The sequence below is a fragment of the Protopterus annectens genome, chromosome 1.part0, assembly GCF_019279795.1.
Source record: "Protopterus annectens isolate FY-2018-M chromosome 1.part0, PAN1.0, whole genome shotgun sequence".
NCBI lineage: Eukaryota > Metazoa > Chordata > Ceratodontiformes > Protopteridae > Protopterus > Protopterus annectens.
The window spans coordinates 597,098,517-597,117,249 of NC_056725.1; the positions used below are offsets into that span (position 1 = coordinate 597,098,517).

Consider the following 18,733-nt stretch of genomic DNA (forward strand, 5'->3'; position numbering starts at 1 on the left):
AATTTGACATAAACATTTCTAACACAATCAAAAAGATTCACAAGAAAATAGGAACAATGTAAAGAAGCAAAAAAATTCTTAACAGAGACTGCAAGAATAGCCATCGCTAGAACCCACCTTCTCTCCTCACTCTTATATGCATCCCCCATACTTACCAAACTCAAAAGGTCAGAACTAAATAAATTAGAATCATGTTATAATAAGATTGCCACATCTGCAACATATTCCACACATTCAACCCATCACTGTCAATGCCTAAAAAATCTTTCTTGGTTGGAACTACCTCATATTATGTACTGTAACCAGTTAATAATGGCTCACAAAATAATGCACAATCCTGACAACATACCTTCCCTAAAAAATCTTCTACAACCCTATAACATACCTTCACTAAAAAATCTTCTACAACCCTAAAACATTCGTACTCTTCAATCATCTAACAAAGACTCACTCCAATTAACCAAAGTATCCACCACAACAGGCAACTCTCTCTACTCTAACTTTGTTGCTAAAATTGAAATACCCTTCCACATGGTATTAGATCCATAAGCAATCTTAATCATTTCAAAATATCTCTCAAAAGACACTTTTTTGAAACCTGGCTTTGCACATGTAACACTGTAGGTTAATTAACATAGCATTACTTATACAATTTGGCTGTACATACTAACTCTGAAACGTATTCCTTCTGTATAAGTAGTTAAATTCCTAGTTGCAACTCTCACCACAGAAGTATTGCTAATTATGCACTACTTTGTCTAAGTGATTCTCCCTGCTTAATTTCCTAACTAATGTTATGTTCCTCCACATATATAAATTCAACCGTATATTTGTCTATATTCAAGTGTTTTAAAGTCTTGCTCAATTTGATACTATGTATATATTTTTGTTTTTCTGTCAATTTTGTTTATAATTTCTATTACTTATTGTGATAATTTGTATGCAAGCTTAGACTGGAGCTTTTCTCCCCGGGCCTCTGCTGAGAATGGGCACAGCCCCAGTCGGACCATCCCGGTAAACAAATGTAAAATAAAATAAATAAATAAACAAGATTTATTAGGGCTGCTCTACAAGAACAACTCTGACATTTTTTCTTCAACTTGGGGAGATTGTCTACTGTTTTTTTTCCCCAGCCTGAGTCTTGGTTGCAGAAGAGAGCTGCACGTTAGCCACCACACACACACACACACACACACACACATGTTACTGTCTTGTGCACCCCCAGCTAATATATCAAATCCAGGACACTGCAGCTGATTGGAAAATAGCAATCACAAATTGTGGCACACACTGTTGAAATAGCCATGTTTAATATATAGCTGAAGCTAAAGCTAACACATCCTCAGTTGATCACACAATTACTGTTTTAAAGTGAGCAAGTAAGGTGCGAGACTTCTAACCTTATTCAGAAGCAGCATGACAAGAAAGAAGGGACTGCATACCTAAACCACTTTTGAAGAAAATGTGTCACTTAGTCTGACAGACATCAAGCATGAACCTTTAAAGTTAATACGTTCAAATTTTGTAAGTCACTGAACTCATATGGATGGCGATTATCTAATTTTATTGCGCAAGTTCCACTGTTCAGAGCCTGTTTCTTGGAGAACATGAGGGAAAACTTAATTCCAAATAGTGTTAAGATTTTAATATTAGAAATGTGCTGATTAGTCAAAATTTTGAGATCTATTTCTTGTAAAATGTTATTTAATCATGTAGAATAAATTAGAAACTTTACAATAAGAATGAACAAATTTAATATCTATGCTAAAAAGGAAAACAAATGAGAGGACCTGAAAAGCAGAGCTAGAGGAAGTAGTCATTTCTCAAATTGCATTAGAAAATCCTTCTATGTGGCCCTCCTAATCACAAAAGGGTTTGCATCCAGATCGAAAGAAGTCATTGGGCCCCCTCTACGCATCACTCATCAGACCCATCGTAGAGTACAATGCCCCATTTGGGATGTACCTTACAAGACACCTGCAACAACTGGAAAGACCACAGATGTTCCTCATCAAGAGGATCACTGGCCTCAAGCAGATGCCCTATGCAGCTCGACTGAAGAAACTCCAGCTGTACTCTGTTCCATACTGCCTACTCAGAGGTGATCTCTGCCTGACATACAAGGCCATGTCCAACCCAGAATTGATGGACATGCTCCACCTAAAGAAAACCATATCCCCTCAAGCCCACACTCTCCAAGGATCTAAACCTCACCACAACAATAAATAGGACATGCTGGAGGGATAGATTCCTGTCCCAGAGACTTCCCATGCTCTGAAATAAGATTCCAATCTACATTAGGCAGAGCTCCTCGCTAACCCTGTTCAAGAGAAACCTTGACAAGTGAATGAGAAATGGAAAGTTTACCCCAGGGATCACTTCAATGGCTCTGCTGGACAGAGGCACAGGGAACTAATCTAAGGGGGCGGCGAAAGCCAACACATTCCAGTTAGGCTTATAAATGCCTTTTAGCAGATAGCCTAGTACCTACCTATGAACCTATATGGATCATGTGGTGTGCTTTCTAATGTCTGGTATTTTTGGAGTAAAAAAAAAGTAATGGTGTACACCTGAAGAATGTATAAAAACTTTTTGTCTGCTAGACCTACAAATACTTCAAGAACGTAACACTTGCAGATGATCAGCAAACCATGTTTTGAATATAATATAAGCTGTCCTTTAAGTTACAGCAGTTTAAAGAAGCTACATTTTTTTGCGGACAAATAATACACATTTATAACAAGGGAATAGTGCTTTCCACAACTATTAAAAAGTTGTAGACCAGACAAAATACATTTTTGTGCATTTTTAAATTGCAATTTTTAGACATTTTTTCCTGTGGTGTTTTCTGTACTGAAGTATAAGTCACCCGTACTTATGACAGAATGGACCACTGTAGAATGAACATTTTGCCTCTGTTTCCTGTCTGAGAAGCAAAGTAGTTATCCTGTTTCTTCTGAGCAGAAGTATCAGCATATTGTCCAAATAATTTCTAAGGTCATTCTAAGTATTCTAGCAAGTATATCAAAAATGTCACTTTCGGAACTCTGTCTCATACACTTGGTGCTATGAAGAACTTTTAATATCCTTTTTGTGTCCATGCTTGCCAGGCATCATCCATCCAATCACAAAATGGTCCATTCATTCCCTCTGAGGGATAAGAGTGATTTGTTCTTTGTCGTCCTGTAGATTCAGTCCTGGATTTTAATAATTAGATCAGGTTTTTGTCCTTGAAAAGATATTGAAGTTTGTTTTTTTTTGTTGGTTTTTTTTTTTTTTGGGGGGGGGGGGGGCTACTTTGACAAAGTGTGTGATTTTGTATCTTGAAATGTCTTGTTGGGAAATGCTATAAAAGAATGGGGTATCAAAGCAGCTGCTGTTACCTGTATGTTTGCTGTATTTGAGCATCAAGTCAAATTCATTGAAGGTGAGCATAGGATTTGGCACAGAATGCATCTTTTCTCAACTTTTTTTAGGGATAGGATATCAAAGTGCATCTGAGGTCTAAAGGGTATCCAAATTGGGAATGTGAGGGTGGCATTTTTGTGGTTTGCAGGTAGGTGATGATTTGTTAATCTCAAGGGATTCTGATTTACAGCATGCATTGGAGAAATTCACTGCTAAATGTAAAGTGGATGGAATGAAAATCGAAGGATTTTTTTTTCCAGAAAGTACTAAACTGCTGTCTTCAGTTGAGAGAGGAGTTATCTTTAGGTCGTTTTCATGATGATAGGTAGGGATCAGGAGATTGGGACAGTGATTGCAGCATGTTATATGTACTGGACTGTGATGGGGGGATGGAATGAGGGCTGTTCATAGGGCAGAGGTGTGATTTTACTGATCAGTAAAATTATGAGATTGTGGGTACAAACTATGGAAATGGGGTTCTTTAACAGGGCACCCAAGCTTACTTTCAGGGATGGGGAAAAGAGCAAATTTCCCTGCTTATTTAGGAGAGTCAGTTGAGGTAGTTTGAAAAGTTAAGATGCCCCTTTGGTGCCTCTCATAGGATTTATAGCGGGCACAGATCCCCTTGGAGGAGGCTGTAGGGCAGAAATGGGATACCCTGGAGGGGGAGGGATTTTTACCTTTCGGGTTATCTGGGAATGTCTGGGGATCTGATGAGATGAGCTGGAGACTGTTGCTGGGGATAGGGACATCTGGTGTTCTCTGTTCTGCCTGTTCCTGACATGACTTTAACCAAGATTAACAATTTACAGAATGATAGTGATAATCATGGGAAGCTTTTTTTCCTGATGGCTGGCATTTCAGCTAATTTGCTTTCTGAACATCTAAAATGTATATGGAACCCTCCTCTGGGTTGTAGTTGGGCAGGCTTCATGACCAGTTCATGTTTTCTGATGGAAAAAAAATAATTTCAACAGTGTTCTTGAATTCTTTTTCCTTGTTTTAATCCCTGAGACCTAGAATAAGGATGACGAAGCCTCTGTCATGTGTGTGCATCACCAATTGCAATTTTCTTGTGCTTTTCTCATTGAGAGGCTGGAATGGGGAAAAAGAAATTGCCACTGTCATCTTATGGATGCTCCCAGGCCTTTTAATTTTACCCAGCATCGCCACACAGTAGAATTATTTGTAATGTGCTTTGCTCAAAGTGATTGCCTTTATATGTAGCACGTGCCTGCTACCACACTCTGCACTGTCACTGAGCATGTGCTGGTACGTCTCCTTCGTGACATGATTTGTGCAGAGTTCTTGCCCTTATATGTAACTCATTCCTGCTATTACACACTGCAGTGTCATTGGACATGCGCTGGTTTATCTCTTTCATAATATAACTTTGTGCACCCAAGAGTACAGAGAGTAACCCTCCCTCCACTTTGAGAAAGGAAGGTGGTCTATTTGCTGATCTTCCTTTCAACTTTGACTACTCTGCTTTTCAACTTCAAAATACTTGCTTTACAGATTGCACTTTTATGTTCAGTTTCATGGTCTGCATCAGACATGGTGATTTATTTTTCTTTTATGCATATAAAAGGAGTGTTACATCTGTGGTCAAGCAGGATCATTATAACTTGGTCATTCATTGTGTTTTATCCTGCCACCAGCAGGTCCAGAAACCTTCAGCAAATGCATTTAAATGGTACTATTCATGGATGGATGTCTGTCTATGGTACTTGCTCTAGGAATGGGTCCATAGCAGATATTATTAGTCATCCAGTCATGCATTTACAAAGCAGAGTAGTTTCTGCTCTGAAGAGAAATTTTCTAGTTACTTAGAATCGGCATCATCTTCTACTATGCCCATGTATTTTGTGAGGTCTCTTTGCAGTCCCTCCCTGCATGTAGACTGGGACAAGATGGCAAGGGCTCTGTTCAAGAGCTAAATTGAGTTTGATGTCCTCTCCTCCCCTTTCTGTTTCTAGGACAGTAATCAAAGGTTCCCTTCCATCATCTGTTGTTGATCTTTTCCTTTACCTGTTCGTTCTTGACCCCATGTGAATTTGAGACAATATAGTTGATGTTAAGTTCAATTTTTGCCCTGAGCTTGGCCCCATTACTGCTACCAACATGCTGTTCTGCAGCAGTGACATCAGTTCCAAGTTTATCAGTATTGAGGTTCACTAGGGCCATGTGATTTTTTTACCAGCTGTTTGGGCATTGTTGGTATCTATCACTTCAGTGTTAGTTTTCTATAACAAAACAGCCCTCTGTACCATATTCTGCACTGAGACCTGATCCCATCAATTGATACTAACCTTCTCGACCTGGGATATCTTTTGTTGTGGTACCTTTGATGTCAATGACCCAGAATTTGGAGATGTCACAAATGCAGCCATCTGAGTTGATGGATGTCCTTCCTGAGTTGGCACCTACATTTGTACCATCCTTGAATGTTCTTCATTCTGATTGAGTGGCCCCGTTGTCTTTGTCTGTGAGAGCTAGTTGGTAAGAGAGAGACACTTCAGGGATAGAAGGGAAGTGCCACATTCTAATTCCTGTTCCTTACACTTGGGCAAGGCCTCACAAGTACACCAGAAAAAGGAATATAAAAAAAAAAAAAAAACACCTAAACTCCCCAGATACTGATACAGAAAGGTGACTTCCCAACTTTCCTACCTAATGAGCCTAAATTTGGTGATATGTTGGAGTTAGCAAAGCAGAGGGGGGTTTTGGCTAAGCAGTCTGGTGTCCCAAAGAAGACACTGCTGGAGATGTTCTTCATGTTTCACTGTTGCAGTCATTACATTTGGGTAATCCTGCTGGCAGGATGCCCTCAGTCGGCCTGAATTCCAAAGTCCTGGGTCCTGCGTCGGCTGCTGTCGCCCCTTCCCTGACGTCAGGTTGTCAGGGGTATAAAAGATGTGGCCGACACCATTTTCTTCAGTCTTTCTTGCAGCGCGGTGCCCGAAGCAGAAGCAGTTCGCAAGTGCCGGTCGGCCAACTCCTGAGATTTTCGTGTTCGAGTTTCAGATCTGAAGTCCTCAATAAAGCTAAGAACCCCATTGGGGAAACTTTTTTCTTGCTCCAGACTGATGTCAGAAAAAACAAATAATTGTATTTCTTGTGGAAAGCAAATACTTCATAAGGATTTTCATTCTTACTGTATTCCTTGCCTAGGCCCTGACCACGACGTTGCTAGTTGTCAGTTTTGTGCTAGATTTAACCAACGCACTATTAAACGTTGGTATGATTTTGCTTTTCATTATTTTGGCAGAAGGTTTAACTACATAATGCCGTCGGAACAACCGACAACCGGAATTCATAAAAAACGCAAGGATAAAGACAAGGACAAGAATCCGAGGTCCAAAACCGACGACAAAGCCTCTTCTAGGCCAGTCGCCGGTGCTCATTGAGGAGCTTTCACAGCCCTTAACTCCTGCTACCTCAGAGCCACAGGCCGCCTCCGACTCCCTCGTGGAGACAGCTAGGCCTCTGGATACTCAAGGTATTGGCCCTTTGGAAATTAATCCCTCAGATGGGTCCGGAGCCGCTGAGCAGGCATCGGCTTCTGAGGGTGCCTTCAGACCTACACAACTTTATATAAAGCCAACTTCAGCATCCAGGACAAAGTCTAAAACAGTTTTAAAGACAAGGAAACCAGTACAGCATTCTCCAGGACAGGCTTCTATGCCTAAGAAACAGATGCTCAAAATGTCCGAAGACCTAATTACTTTGATCAGGGGTTCCCATCCCCCTCCTGATAAGAGGCCTAGGCAAGACACTGAATATGATTCCTCAGATTCCTCTTCTGATCAGGGATATTCTGTTCCTCCCTATGAGGATTCTGATGCTGAAGATTCTATTCCTTCATCTTCTCTTCCTGAGGACTATTCTTTTGGGGAAACCCGGCATACCATGAGGGAGCATTTCCATTGGGAGAGCCAGGATTATTCCAACTCTAAGAAAAGGCTTAGAGACTTTCTTTTACTTCCTCAGCACAGACCTCTTACAATTCCCCCTGTACTAGACATAGTAGATGTTTTTTCAGAGTCCGGCCTGTCTCCTGACTCTCTACCTCCTGCCCCTGTTAAGCCGGATAGATACTACAAGGTCCCAGATTCTCATAAATTTCTTTACAACAATTCTGCTGCTGACCCAGAAACTATCTCACAGGGTCCCAAAGGGGTCAAGGCAGCTTCTGCCAAAAACCCTGTCCCGTCAGACAGAGATTCTAGGGCTTTGGACAGATGGGGGAAGAAAGTTTACACTTCTGCTACCTTGGCTGTAAGGGCTTTAAATTGTCAGTTTCATATGCTCAAATATCAGCAATACTTAATGTCTTTGTTAAAACAAAAAATGTTGACAAATTCTGAATGTTCTGAGAACAAAGATTTGCAGGATTTATTGCATGCAACTGAACAAGTGGGAAAACATACTTTGCAATGTAGCTATGATTCACTGGAGGCCTCGTGCAGGGCCGCTGTTACAGGTTCTGTTATTAGAAGGCATGCTTGGTTAAAGGAACAGAATCTTCCTGATCATGTTAAAGTAAAATTATTGGATGCTCCATTACAGCATGATACTTTGCTTGGTGTTAAGGTAGAGGAGGTGTTAAAGAAAATGGAGGATAAGGCCAAATCTATGCAGACAGTAAAGGATTTCTTACAGGTACAGCCACCCAGATTTAGCAGGAACTGGCCCTCTAAGAATTGGTCCTTTCCGGTGTCAGACAGACCACAAAAAGGCAGATTCAGATGCCCTAGAGGTAGGCAACAGCCCCAGGGCTCATACAGGCCCAAACAATGGGGTGCTTCTACCTCCAAAAGCGGAGAAGACAAATCACAGCCTTATAGAAAACGGTCCCAATGACTTCCCTCTGCCAATGCCAAGCACTTATTTTTTGGCAGCTCCCTTAGGGGGAAAGCTAGCACTTTTTTTTCACAAAACTGGCACAAGGTCACCCAGGACATATGGGTCTTAAATATAGTCTCTCAGGGTTACAGGTTCCCCTTTCACACCCTTCCAAAGGCAAAAGGCATGCCAGACCTGCCACTCAATCAGTGGCAAGAGGCACAAAAGTAAGTTTCATCTCTCATGGACATGGGGGCTATTCAGCCAGTGCCACACCAAGAGCAAGGACAAGGATTTTACTCAAGACTTTTCTTAGTACCAAGAAAGGACAAAACCTGGAGACCAATTCTGGACCTGTCTATTCTAAATACTTTTCTGGACGTCCCAAAATTCAAAATGTTGACTCTACAGCAGCTTCTGCCCATGCTGGACAAGAAGGCTTGCTTGTAACTTTGGACCTCAAAGAGGCATACCTGCATGTCCCAATCAGGCAGTCTTGCAGAAGATACCTCAGATTCATAGCTGGGTCACTGCACTACCAATTCTCTGCACTGCCCTTTGGCTTATCTACTGTGCCCAGGGTCTTCACAAAATGCCTGGCACCAGTAATTGCATTTTGCAGACAGAGGAATTCAAATATACCCCTACTTGGACGACTGCCTTATTCAAGTAAAGGACAAAGATATTCTGCTACAGCATCTGGCGTTTATAAAAAGATTACTAATTTGCCTAGGGTACACAGTAAACAAAAAGAAATCAAAACTAGTACCCGCTCAAGAGCTAATATTCCTGGGTGCAAGCTTAAATACAACTGCCCAGATGGCTTATCTCACGACAGACAAACAAAGGCATCTGACTTATTACTTCAAAGACATGGTAACAAAGACCCAGTTACCTTCAAGAAAAATTCTGCAAGCTCTGGGCTACATGGTATCCTGCATTCTACTAATACCATATGCAAGACTGCATATGAGGAAATTACAATGGTATCAAAAAAGTTTTTGGACTCAACATTGCCACAGCCTGGAAACAGTAATTACTCTCATTCACTGCCTGCAACAGGAATTTCAATGGTGGGCTCAGGCCTGTCACCACAACGCGGGACAGCCATTCACCTTACCCACTGCCAGGCAAACACTAACAACAGATGCATCAGATTATGCCTGGGGGGGTGCACATGGCAGGAAAATGTATTCAGGGCACATGGCCCACAAACCAAATGCATCTTCATATCAATCAAAAAGAGATACTAGCTGTACAAAATGCCCTGACAGCCTTCAAGGACCTACTTCATCAAGGACAACTACTGATAAAGATGGACAATACTACAGTCATGTGGTACATAAACAAGCAAGGGGGCACACATTCCTTCCCCCTCTGCAGGCAAGCCATGACTTTGTGGAACACAGCATTGACTTATCAAGTACATCTGCAAGCACAATTCCTGCCAGGAAAGACAAATACTTTGGCAGACGAACTAAGCAGAAACATCATGGATCCTCACAAGTGGAAATTAGACCCACAAATTTTCAATATGATAACAGGGAAATGGGGATGTCCAGACATAGATCTATTTGCTTCCCCTCACAACTGCCAGCTACAGAGATTCTGCACTCGGACTTATCACAAACAAGCATGGAAAGTGGACGCCCTTTCATTCAGCTGGAAAACTCTCACAGTATATGCCTTCCCTCCTCTGCCTCTCCTCTCCAAGGTACTCCTAAAGGTCAGACAGGAGATGCCAAAAATTATACTGATTGCACCAGACTGGCCATGCCAGCACTGGTACCCAATCTTAAAAAGCTTGTCTCAAGGCCCAGCCTGGACATTGCCTCTAATACCTCATTTGCTGAACAAACAGAACAATCAGATCCTGCACAGCCAACTCAGAACCCTAAATCTGGCTGCATGGCAGATAATGTAATCATTCAGAACACACCTCTCTCTAAAGCAGTTATGGATGTTATTTTGGAGGCCAGGAGGCCCAGCACCAGAAAATCTTATGCAGATAAATGGAAGAGATTCTGTGCTTGGAACCAAGTGCAGGGAAATGACTCGCTAAAACCAAATATTCCTCAGATTTTGCAATACCTAACTTAGATGCTGGACAAAGGCCTATCCTTCTCATCAATTAAGATCCATGCCTCTGCCATTTCAGCTCATTACAATACGGAACCACCTATTTTTTCACATCCACTGCTAAGACAGTTTCTCAGAGGGGCCAAAAACATAAGACCTCTAGGGTGAGCTCCACTACCTGCATGGGACCTCAATTTTCTCTTGGAAAAACTCACACTGCCTCCTTTTGAGCCTGCCAATACAGCAGAGATAAAATACTTGTCATGGAAAACCACTCTTCTCCTAGCAATAACTTCAGCAAGAAGAGTCTCAGAGTTATAGGCACCTAATGGCTGTGGAACCTTTTATTATTTTCCATCAGGACAGGGTTTCTCTAAGGACAAACCCGACATTTATGCCTAAGGTAGTGTCCAGCGTGGCTCTTAACCAAACCATACATTTGCCTACCTTTTATCCAAACCCACAGAATAAGGGGGGGAGAGACTTCTGCATACTTTGGATATACACAGACCGCTACACTTTTATTTGGACAAGACTAAAGCCTTCAGAAAGGCTGAGCAACTCTTAGTGACATATGCTGCAGGTTCCCAAGGAAAAGCCATTTCAAAACACTATTTCTAAATGGATAGGCCACTGCATTCATTTCTGCTATTCACAACAAGGCAAATCAGTGCCCAAGGGCATTAGGCCACATTCTACCAGAGCAGCAGCCACTTCAGCAGCCTTCCTCAGAGGAGTACCAACCAAGGATATTTTGGAGGCTGCAACATGGACTTCAGTGCACACTTTTACAAAGCACTACCATTTACCTCTCTACTCTAAATCCAGAGCAGGCTTTGCCACTGCAGTTCTGCAGGGCCTCATAGCCACTCCAAACTCTATTTAGGCCCAACCACCCAGCCTCAGCTTTGGGATTCAACCCAACTGTAATGACTGCAACAGTAAAACACGATGAACATAGTACAGTTGTGTACCTACCATAAATGTAGATGTTAGAGTGTATTCAATGTTGCAGTCCAGGTTACCCTCCCACCATCCCCCTTTTTTCTTTGCTGGGACTTATCTGTACCTATCTATTCTATACAACCTATGTGGTGTATTTGCTTGTAAAAGAAGGTTGGGTGCATGCTTTTTTATGATCATAATTTTTACAGCCTACCCTTTTGGGGGCACCTGACATCTGGGGCAAGAGAAACTGAAGAAAATGGTGTTGGCTGCATCTATTATACCCCTGGCACACTGACGTCAGGGAAGAGGCGACAGCAGCCGACGCCGGACCAGGACTTTGGAATTCAGACCGACTCCGGGTAGCCTGCCAGCAGGATAACCCAACTGTAATGACTGCAACAGTGAATACACTCGAGCATCTACATTTATGGTAGGTACACAACTGTACTTTGCAGTCCAGGTTACCCACCATCCCCCTTTCTTCTGATGGAACCTATCTTTCCTTCTTTGATTCATACAACCTATGTGGTGTATTTGCTTGTAGAGGAAAGTAAAGTTTATATTGGTGCATGTTTTATATATATATATATATATATATATATATATATAGATATAGATATAAATTTTGGCTACCCTTTTAGGGGGCACCTGACATCTATGGCAAGAAAAACTAAAAATGGCGTCGGCCGCATCTTTTATACCCCTGACGACCTGACGTCAGGGAAGGGGCGACAGCAGCCAACGCAGGACCCAGGACTTTGGAATTCATGCCGACTGAGGGCAACCTGCCAGCAGGATTACCCAAATGCAATGACTGCAACAGTGAATACACTCGAACATCTACATTTATGGTAAGTGTACACAACTGTACATTTTTGCTCTCTGTCCCTCCTCCTTCCTAGTTTTCCCTTGTCAGTTGCATGGTGTCTTTGGTTGTGGAGAGGATATGGTGAGAACCACATGTGGTGGTGCACATCCCTTGGAGAACAGACAGCCTCCAGCCTGCCAAGGACTTCCATAGCTAACTCCATTTCATGGCTGACATCTTAAAGGAAGAGCCCTCAGATGAGAGCTCAGCAGTCCACCTCCCATTAAAGATTCTCTTGCAGTAGGCCAGTTTGGTAATCACATATATGCATCAGGTCCCTTTTCTATAAGAACTCTTAAATAACTGATGCATACGGTCCTATTTTCAGATTGACTTGGCAGAGAGAACCTTAGAGATGCTGAAAAGTTGCTGCATGGCAACCTAGAATGCAAGTTGGAATCCCAGATGACAATCACAGCTAATGTCAGTAATCTCTCCCTTTTACTGCTGTATAATGTGATTGATGGAGTAGCCTTTGAGGCTGTCAAGCATTGCCATTTGATATCATGCCTGGTTCTAACACCATAACTTTTAGGAACAATTTTAGGCCTGCTTCACTAATACTTTTCTGATTACTCTGGTTTGCAAGTGAAAGACAAGCTACAAAGGAGTAAGCAAGAAGAGGAAACACTCATAGCTGCTGGAGTCATGTTTTCCACTCCTCAAAGCACTTTTTCTGAAATCAGAAGAGAACACAAACTTGTGGTTTAAAACGTTCCATCAGCTCCTATATGAGCGTATAGGCACTAATGCAGACAGAGTTTGAGTGGGCACTGCCGTATAGGCATATGTGTTCTACTGAACCATGGATTCTACAGTGTCCCCCCAGAGGTAAACTTCTGTGTCTGAGAATTTGCCTTGTTGACCCACTTTGGCTGCAGTCAGGGATCAGAGTTTCTTGCATCTTCTTGCTTGGTAGGCCATCATGCTAGACAAGTGTATCAGGGAGGGTAGCATATAGAGGCTACAACATCCCATTCACACTGCCTTCAAGATCTGCCACCGTGCTGTCTTCTTGATGACCCACCCTGTCAGAAGACAGGAGCCAGATTAGATGCACAAAATGTTAACAAAAATAGCTGTCTAAAAGGTCCCACCACAAATGATTGGGTCCAGATTCCATTAAAGACTCTCTAGTTCTAAAGAAGCCAAAAGACCTGAGGCCCATGATTGATCTGTCGCCTTTATCAATATGTTAAAATGAGGTTCCAGCTGGTCATAGTGCAGTCAGCACTTACCCTGATTAGAGAAAGGAGACTGGATGTGCTCTTTGGACCTTCAGGAAATCTACCTGCATATAAAGAGTGCCAAATCATCCAGGAAGCTCCGTTAATTCAGGATTGTGGGCAATCATTGCTACTTCAGTGCACTCCTATTTCATCTCATCACACTTCTCTGGATGTTTACCAAATATGTGGTGGGCTGTTGCAGTTCATTTTTGGGTGAAAAGGGCAACAGCTTTCCCTTGTCTGGGTGATTGGCTTCTAGCAGCCAGTCAGTGAAAGCAAGGGACTGACTATTCAAGTTCTTGGTGATATTGAGGAGCACTTTAAATTCAAAGATGGAGACATAATGCGCCTGCTGTAAAGTTCTGGGTCTGATGGCAGGGGTAATTTTCATGGTCCCATTTATTAGATATTACACTGAACTTAAAATATGGACTTGGTGTCCCATCTCATTTGAATTTCATGGGAATGTCATTGGCATCTGCTGAGGTGTGCGTGTTTTCTGTATGCACCATCTCAAGCAATCACTCCCTCCGCAACCCCACCCACGCGCACACAGTGCCCTGAGTTGAGTTGTACATTGTTTAGGGGGCACAGTCCAAAGGTCTTGGAGGAGGAGGCCTGTCTGCACATTATGCACTAGAGATGAGGGCAGTCCTCCTTAAACTGCAGGCTCTTAAACTGCAGGCTCTACAAGACCACCTTTCTCAGGTTGCAGTTGCCATTGCTGTGGCAGTGGTTTTGTATGTTAAACAGGTGCAAACCTACTCTTACCCCTGTGTCTAGAAGTCATGAGGTTACAGGAATGGACCACATCAGCTCATCCCTTTCTGACACCAAATCATATTCTCATTTAGACCAGCTGTTTATTGGACCAGTTCAGCTGATGTTTACTAATACCTCTCAATTGGATCCCTCTGTCAGTCAGAGGTAGATTCCATCTTCTGCCATTTGGGAGAAAACCTAGTTATGATCATCTTTATTGAATTATCACTTATGACCGAGGCAATCATACATTTATATAAATGAAAGCAAACCATATTGATATATTTTCAGTTGCAAACATTATACATAACATGTAAATTTCTATAAGTTATTGTTGATCCAACATTATAGAGCTCATTTGATTCCGGCCTTTCCTTAAACCTCATTCCTCCTATAAAACATAATTCTGCATGTACTGTTCCCACAATTCCCATTTTTTCCATGTAATTTGCTCCAACCCTTTTCTAAAGATCCCATTTTCAGTTCTTTAATCTCTGTTACTATATTCACCACTGCTGGTATGGTTGGTTTAGACTTTGATTTCCATTTTCTAGTAATTGCTTTGTTTGCAGCCACCAGAACTAAACTCAAAACGAACTTGCTATGTCTAGGCAAGTCTGATTCTTTTACAGCTCTCAAAAAAATAATTTCCTTAGTTACACCAATTTGCTCACCCAGTGTTTCTGGCACAGTAGTCTGCCAACTCATTATACTCCCAAAATTATGTTCCCAATTTAATTTATTTATTTGGCTTTGTTTACCAAAAAATTCAACTGGGTAATACCCATTTTCAGTGGATGCCCAGGGTGAAATGCTTCATTTGCTTTCATTGCATTATTCTCAGTTCCAGTTAAGCACATAATAGTTACATTTCTGTTTTCATTTATACACAAACAGTAGTTACATTTATAAATTCTAAGCTTTTACAGAAGTGGAAGTTACTAAAGAGAGAGCCCACTTGCATCTTAGTGGATTGTACAGGCAGCAGTTGTGTAAACATGTCATTTCAGTAAGAGATTGAGTGTATCCTGTTTACAGAGAGTATTTGACGATTACCTCTTTCTTTACCAGTTACCTCTTTCTTCCCCCATCACACCTCCAACACTTGCAGTCTACCCGAGGAAAAATTATTTGGAGTCTGCTTGGGGTATAAAAATATGTATTATTGACCAATGATAAATGAAGCAACTATTTTTCCCCCCATTCCTCAATAGGGGCAGACTTCCTAGGATAACTGTAGTCCATGAGTGGCTTCTGGGTGTTTATTTTTTTTCACTTTTAGTCATCTCCCCTTTATAATGAAATTTCTACAGAAAGCCAAACAGCTCAAGGCAAGAGTTTTATAGCCCTATACTGGCCTAGGCAATATAGTTTCCCCTGCTGTGGCCTCCCCTTCTACAGGAACCCCTTCTCCTCAGATGCCTAAATGGCTTCCAGTCCTATTCTTCTGACTGGACGAAGCCAGACCTCCTTTCCCTAAGAAATAACTGTGTGGTATCTTCAATTCCATTGATAGCCAGGGACCCTGCTTATGCTACCAGGGTGGGCCAGATCTTCATAGCTGCTCAAAAGCCCTCTAGCAGAAACATTTCCAGAAGTAAATGGTCATTTTCATTATGGGCAGTAGTCAGGGACTTGCTCCCTTTTTTTTCCCGTGATCCCTGCAGTTCTGCATTTTTTTCCGGGATTTTTAATTATGTTTCTAGCTTTTCCATTGTCAACATGCATTTGCCATCTATTTTCTATTTTCATCAGATTCTTCTTTCTTTTAAGACCACCCGTCAGTGACCTGTATCCACCCTCCTCCAACCTCAGAGAATAGAGTTTTATTTGGTAAGTTAATGCTATCTCCTTTTGAACCAGTCACCAAAGTTTATCTTGAATGCTTGTCTTGGAAGAAGTTATTTCTTCAAGCATTTAACCTCAGCTAAAAGAGTTTGGAATTTTAAGCCCATTTCTTCCAGATGTCCATACATTATATTTCATAAAGATTACATGCCCAAAGCTGCCATGGAAATAAAACTTAACCAGTATGTTAACAGGACAGCATTTTTTCAACAGTATTCCAACACAGGGAAGTATTTGTTACTCTGTCTAGATGTTGTACCATCAGTCAAGATTTTATCTTAATAGAACTAAAAATGCAACAGAGGATAATCAGCTTTTGTCTCCTTTGCAAAATTCAGAGCAGGACAGACAATGCCCAAGGTTATCTTGTCCATGTAGTATTCAGACTGTATAATCTTCTATTACATTAGACATAAAGCCCTACCAAATACACTAAAAGGTCATTCTACCAGATGTATAGCTATGTCCTCTATTTTTTTTTCAGGATTTCGTCTTTGATAGTATTTGTGCTGTCTGCTTCCCTGCATACCATCATAAGTAAGTGTAATTTGGATGTTATCTTAACCTCCAGGTTGACATTTGGGGCTACCATACTTAAGGATTTTCTATCTTGATACCGTTGATGAGGTTTACGCTGTGGAGTCTGCCCTGAGGTTGAAGTGGACAGACACCCTCATGTATAATACAAAGGTTATGTAATTATGATTGTTACCTCTTCAGGATCCATGTCCATTCATTTCAGCATACCTGCCCACTACTCTCCTACCAAGAGAAATGTTGTTATGTAGGGAAATTGTGAGGCCTACAAGGTTGTGTGGGACTTTCATCAGTCGTGTATAAAAATGGTAAATTCACTCTGGAAAGTGTGGAGCATAATGGGAGATGGGAGAAAGTCTTGATCCGGGGAAAGTCTTAAATATGCCAAGTGGCTGCTGCCTACATTAGTCCTAGTCCTACTGTTGAAGATCTAACTTTAGGATAAGCACATAACTTCCATGGTGTAAAAAAAAGTACCTTTATGAACCATAGTTTCTTCTTGCAAATGATTCCTATTTTTAAATGGAGCTAAAGAAAATGTTAAGGAGTGCACATCCTTTTAAATAAATACAGTGATGAAGGTATGAGTCTAGAAAAGTGCAGTTGTATGGATGTGTGGATTTCAAAAATTTATAGAGCCATGTAAGAGGCCATGGAAGAGCAGAGACTGGCTAACACTGACTACTGAGCATCCTTTTGAAGATCTATAGATATGGTTATATATAACTATATATAACTATATATATATATATATATATATATATATATATATATATACATATGTTTATATATATATATATATATATATGTATGTGAGGAAGTTGCTAAAACCACTTTAGCAGAACAACTTTGGGGATTGGATTTGGGCACATCATTTGCTCGGGAACGATTGAAAATCACTTTTGTACTAAGTGAGTAGTCATGTTACTTTTCGTTAGATGCGGTCTCAGTGACAGAAGGTTGACTTTCAGAAAGTGTGCAAGAACAGGAGTTCTTACTTTTCAAACAAGGGCTTTTTTAGACATTGTTTTTATTGTAGCTGTTTAAACTTCCTTAATCAAAAGCTGAATTTTATTCCTGTGCATGAGTGATTTTTAGATTTGCTTTATAGCATTTCTGACAGATAACTCTGCCATCTGATATTTCTTCTGTACAGTGGGGCCAACAATTCCACCTGCAGTTTCATATTCCAAAAGGGCTCAGGCAAATAGTGTCGAGAGTGATCAGAAGGAAGAATGGGATAAAGATGCATCACGGAAAGTTAGCAGCACTTTTGTCAGCTCCAAAGGAGAGATGCCTGCAAGTCCACTCGCTAGTACAGAAAGAAAGAAGTCCACAACAGTTCCAAGTGTAAGTGCATTTTCTGTTTAATTGGCCAGTTGTTGCTGAAGCATAGTTGCTCAATATTTTACATGCATGCTGCTTACAGTGATGTGTGTGAAAGTGGACTCAGTGTTGGTAGACTGTGAGATCACAGCACCTCGGAGACAGTGGGAGATTTTGTTTTCCCCTTGTATGATCACTGATTGAAGAGGAGCAACCTCACAGTGCATGTAGGCTTGACATAGGAGGTTGCAGAGAGACTTTTGTCTGTGTTAAACACTTCTTTGACTGTTTTCAATATTTGTTTTATTGAAAGCCACTATTAGCTGAGTATACGAGTTCCAGTAGTTTACATGTTCAAGTTAGCAGTGTACATGCTTTTATAACCAAACAAGTGTATTTGGAGCATTTTGGTTTTAATCAGATCTAAAAGACCCTGGCAACTCCTTATTGGAATAATGCTTGAGAAAGTTTTCTAGCCTTGCAAATACTTTGGTTGCACTTTAACACCTGGCTGCTGGCGACTTACACCCTTTCATTCTGTTTTTACTTTTGAGACACCTACCTGCAGTAGGTTAAGTAAGGGAAACCAGTTTCTTTGTTCCCAGCAACAGATGCTTGCTATGCGTGGGGGATTACCAAATGTTTCTTGGCCAGTCAAGCAGTATTATCCATCTTGTCATTGGCCCATCCAAGTTTTTTTTCCTATTGGTGATGTCTGCAACTGTTCCATTGGGAGCCACCCATGGAATATCCTTATAAAATGGTTGACCCGTGTTGTTGTTTGCATCTTATTTTTTAGCCCCCCCCCCTTAGCTGATTATCAGCTGTTCAGCATCTGCTGTGGTTACTCCAGACCTCAACATCTTTTAACCCCCCCCCC

At 41.3% G+C, this 18,733-nt stretch overlaps 1 protein-coding gene across 1 annotated transcript in view; it reads left to right on the forward strand.

Annotated features, from left to right (window-relative positions):
• The window catches only part of MARK1 (microtubule affinity regulating kinase 1), a 2,314,196-nt gene that overhangs the window by 1,862,744 nt on the left and 432,719 nt on the right, over window positions 1-18,733 (forward strand). Inside the window, exon 13 of the mRNA XM_044061667.1 lies at window positions 17,684-17,877. Coding sequence (XP_043917602.1) covers window positions 17,684-17,877 — 194 coding nt within the window. The remainder of the gene's footprint in view (window positions 1-17,683; window positions 17,878-18,733) is intronic.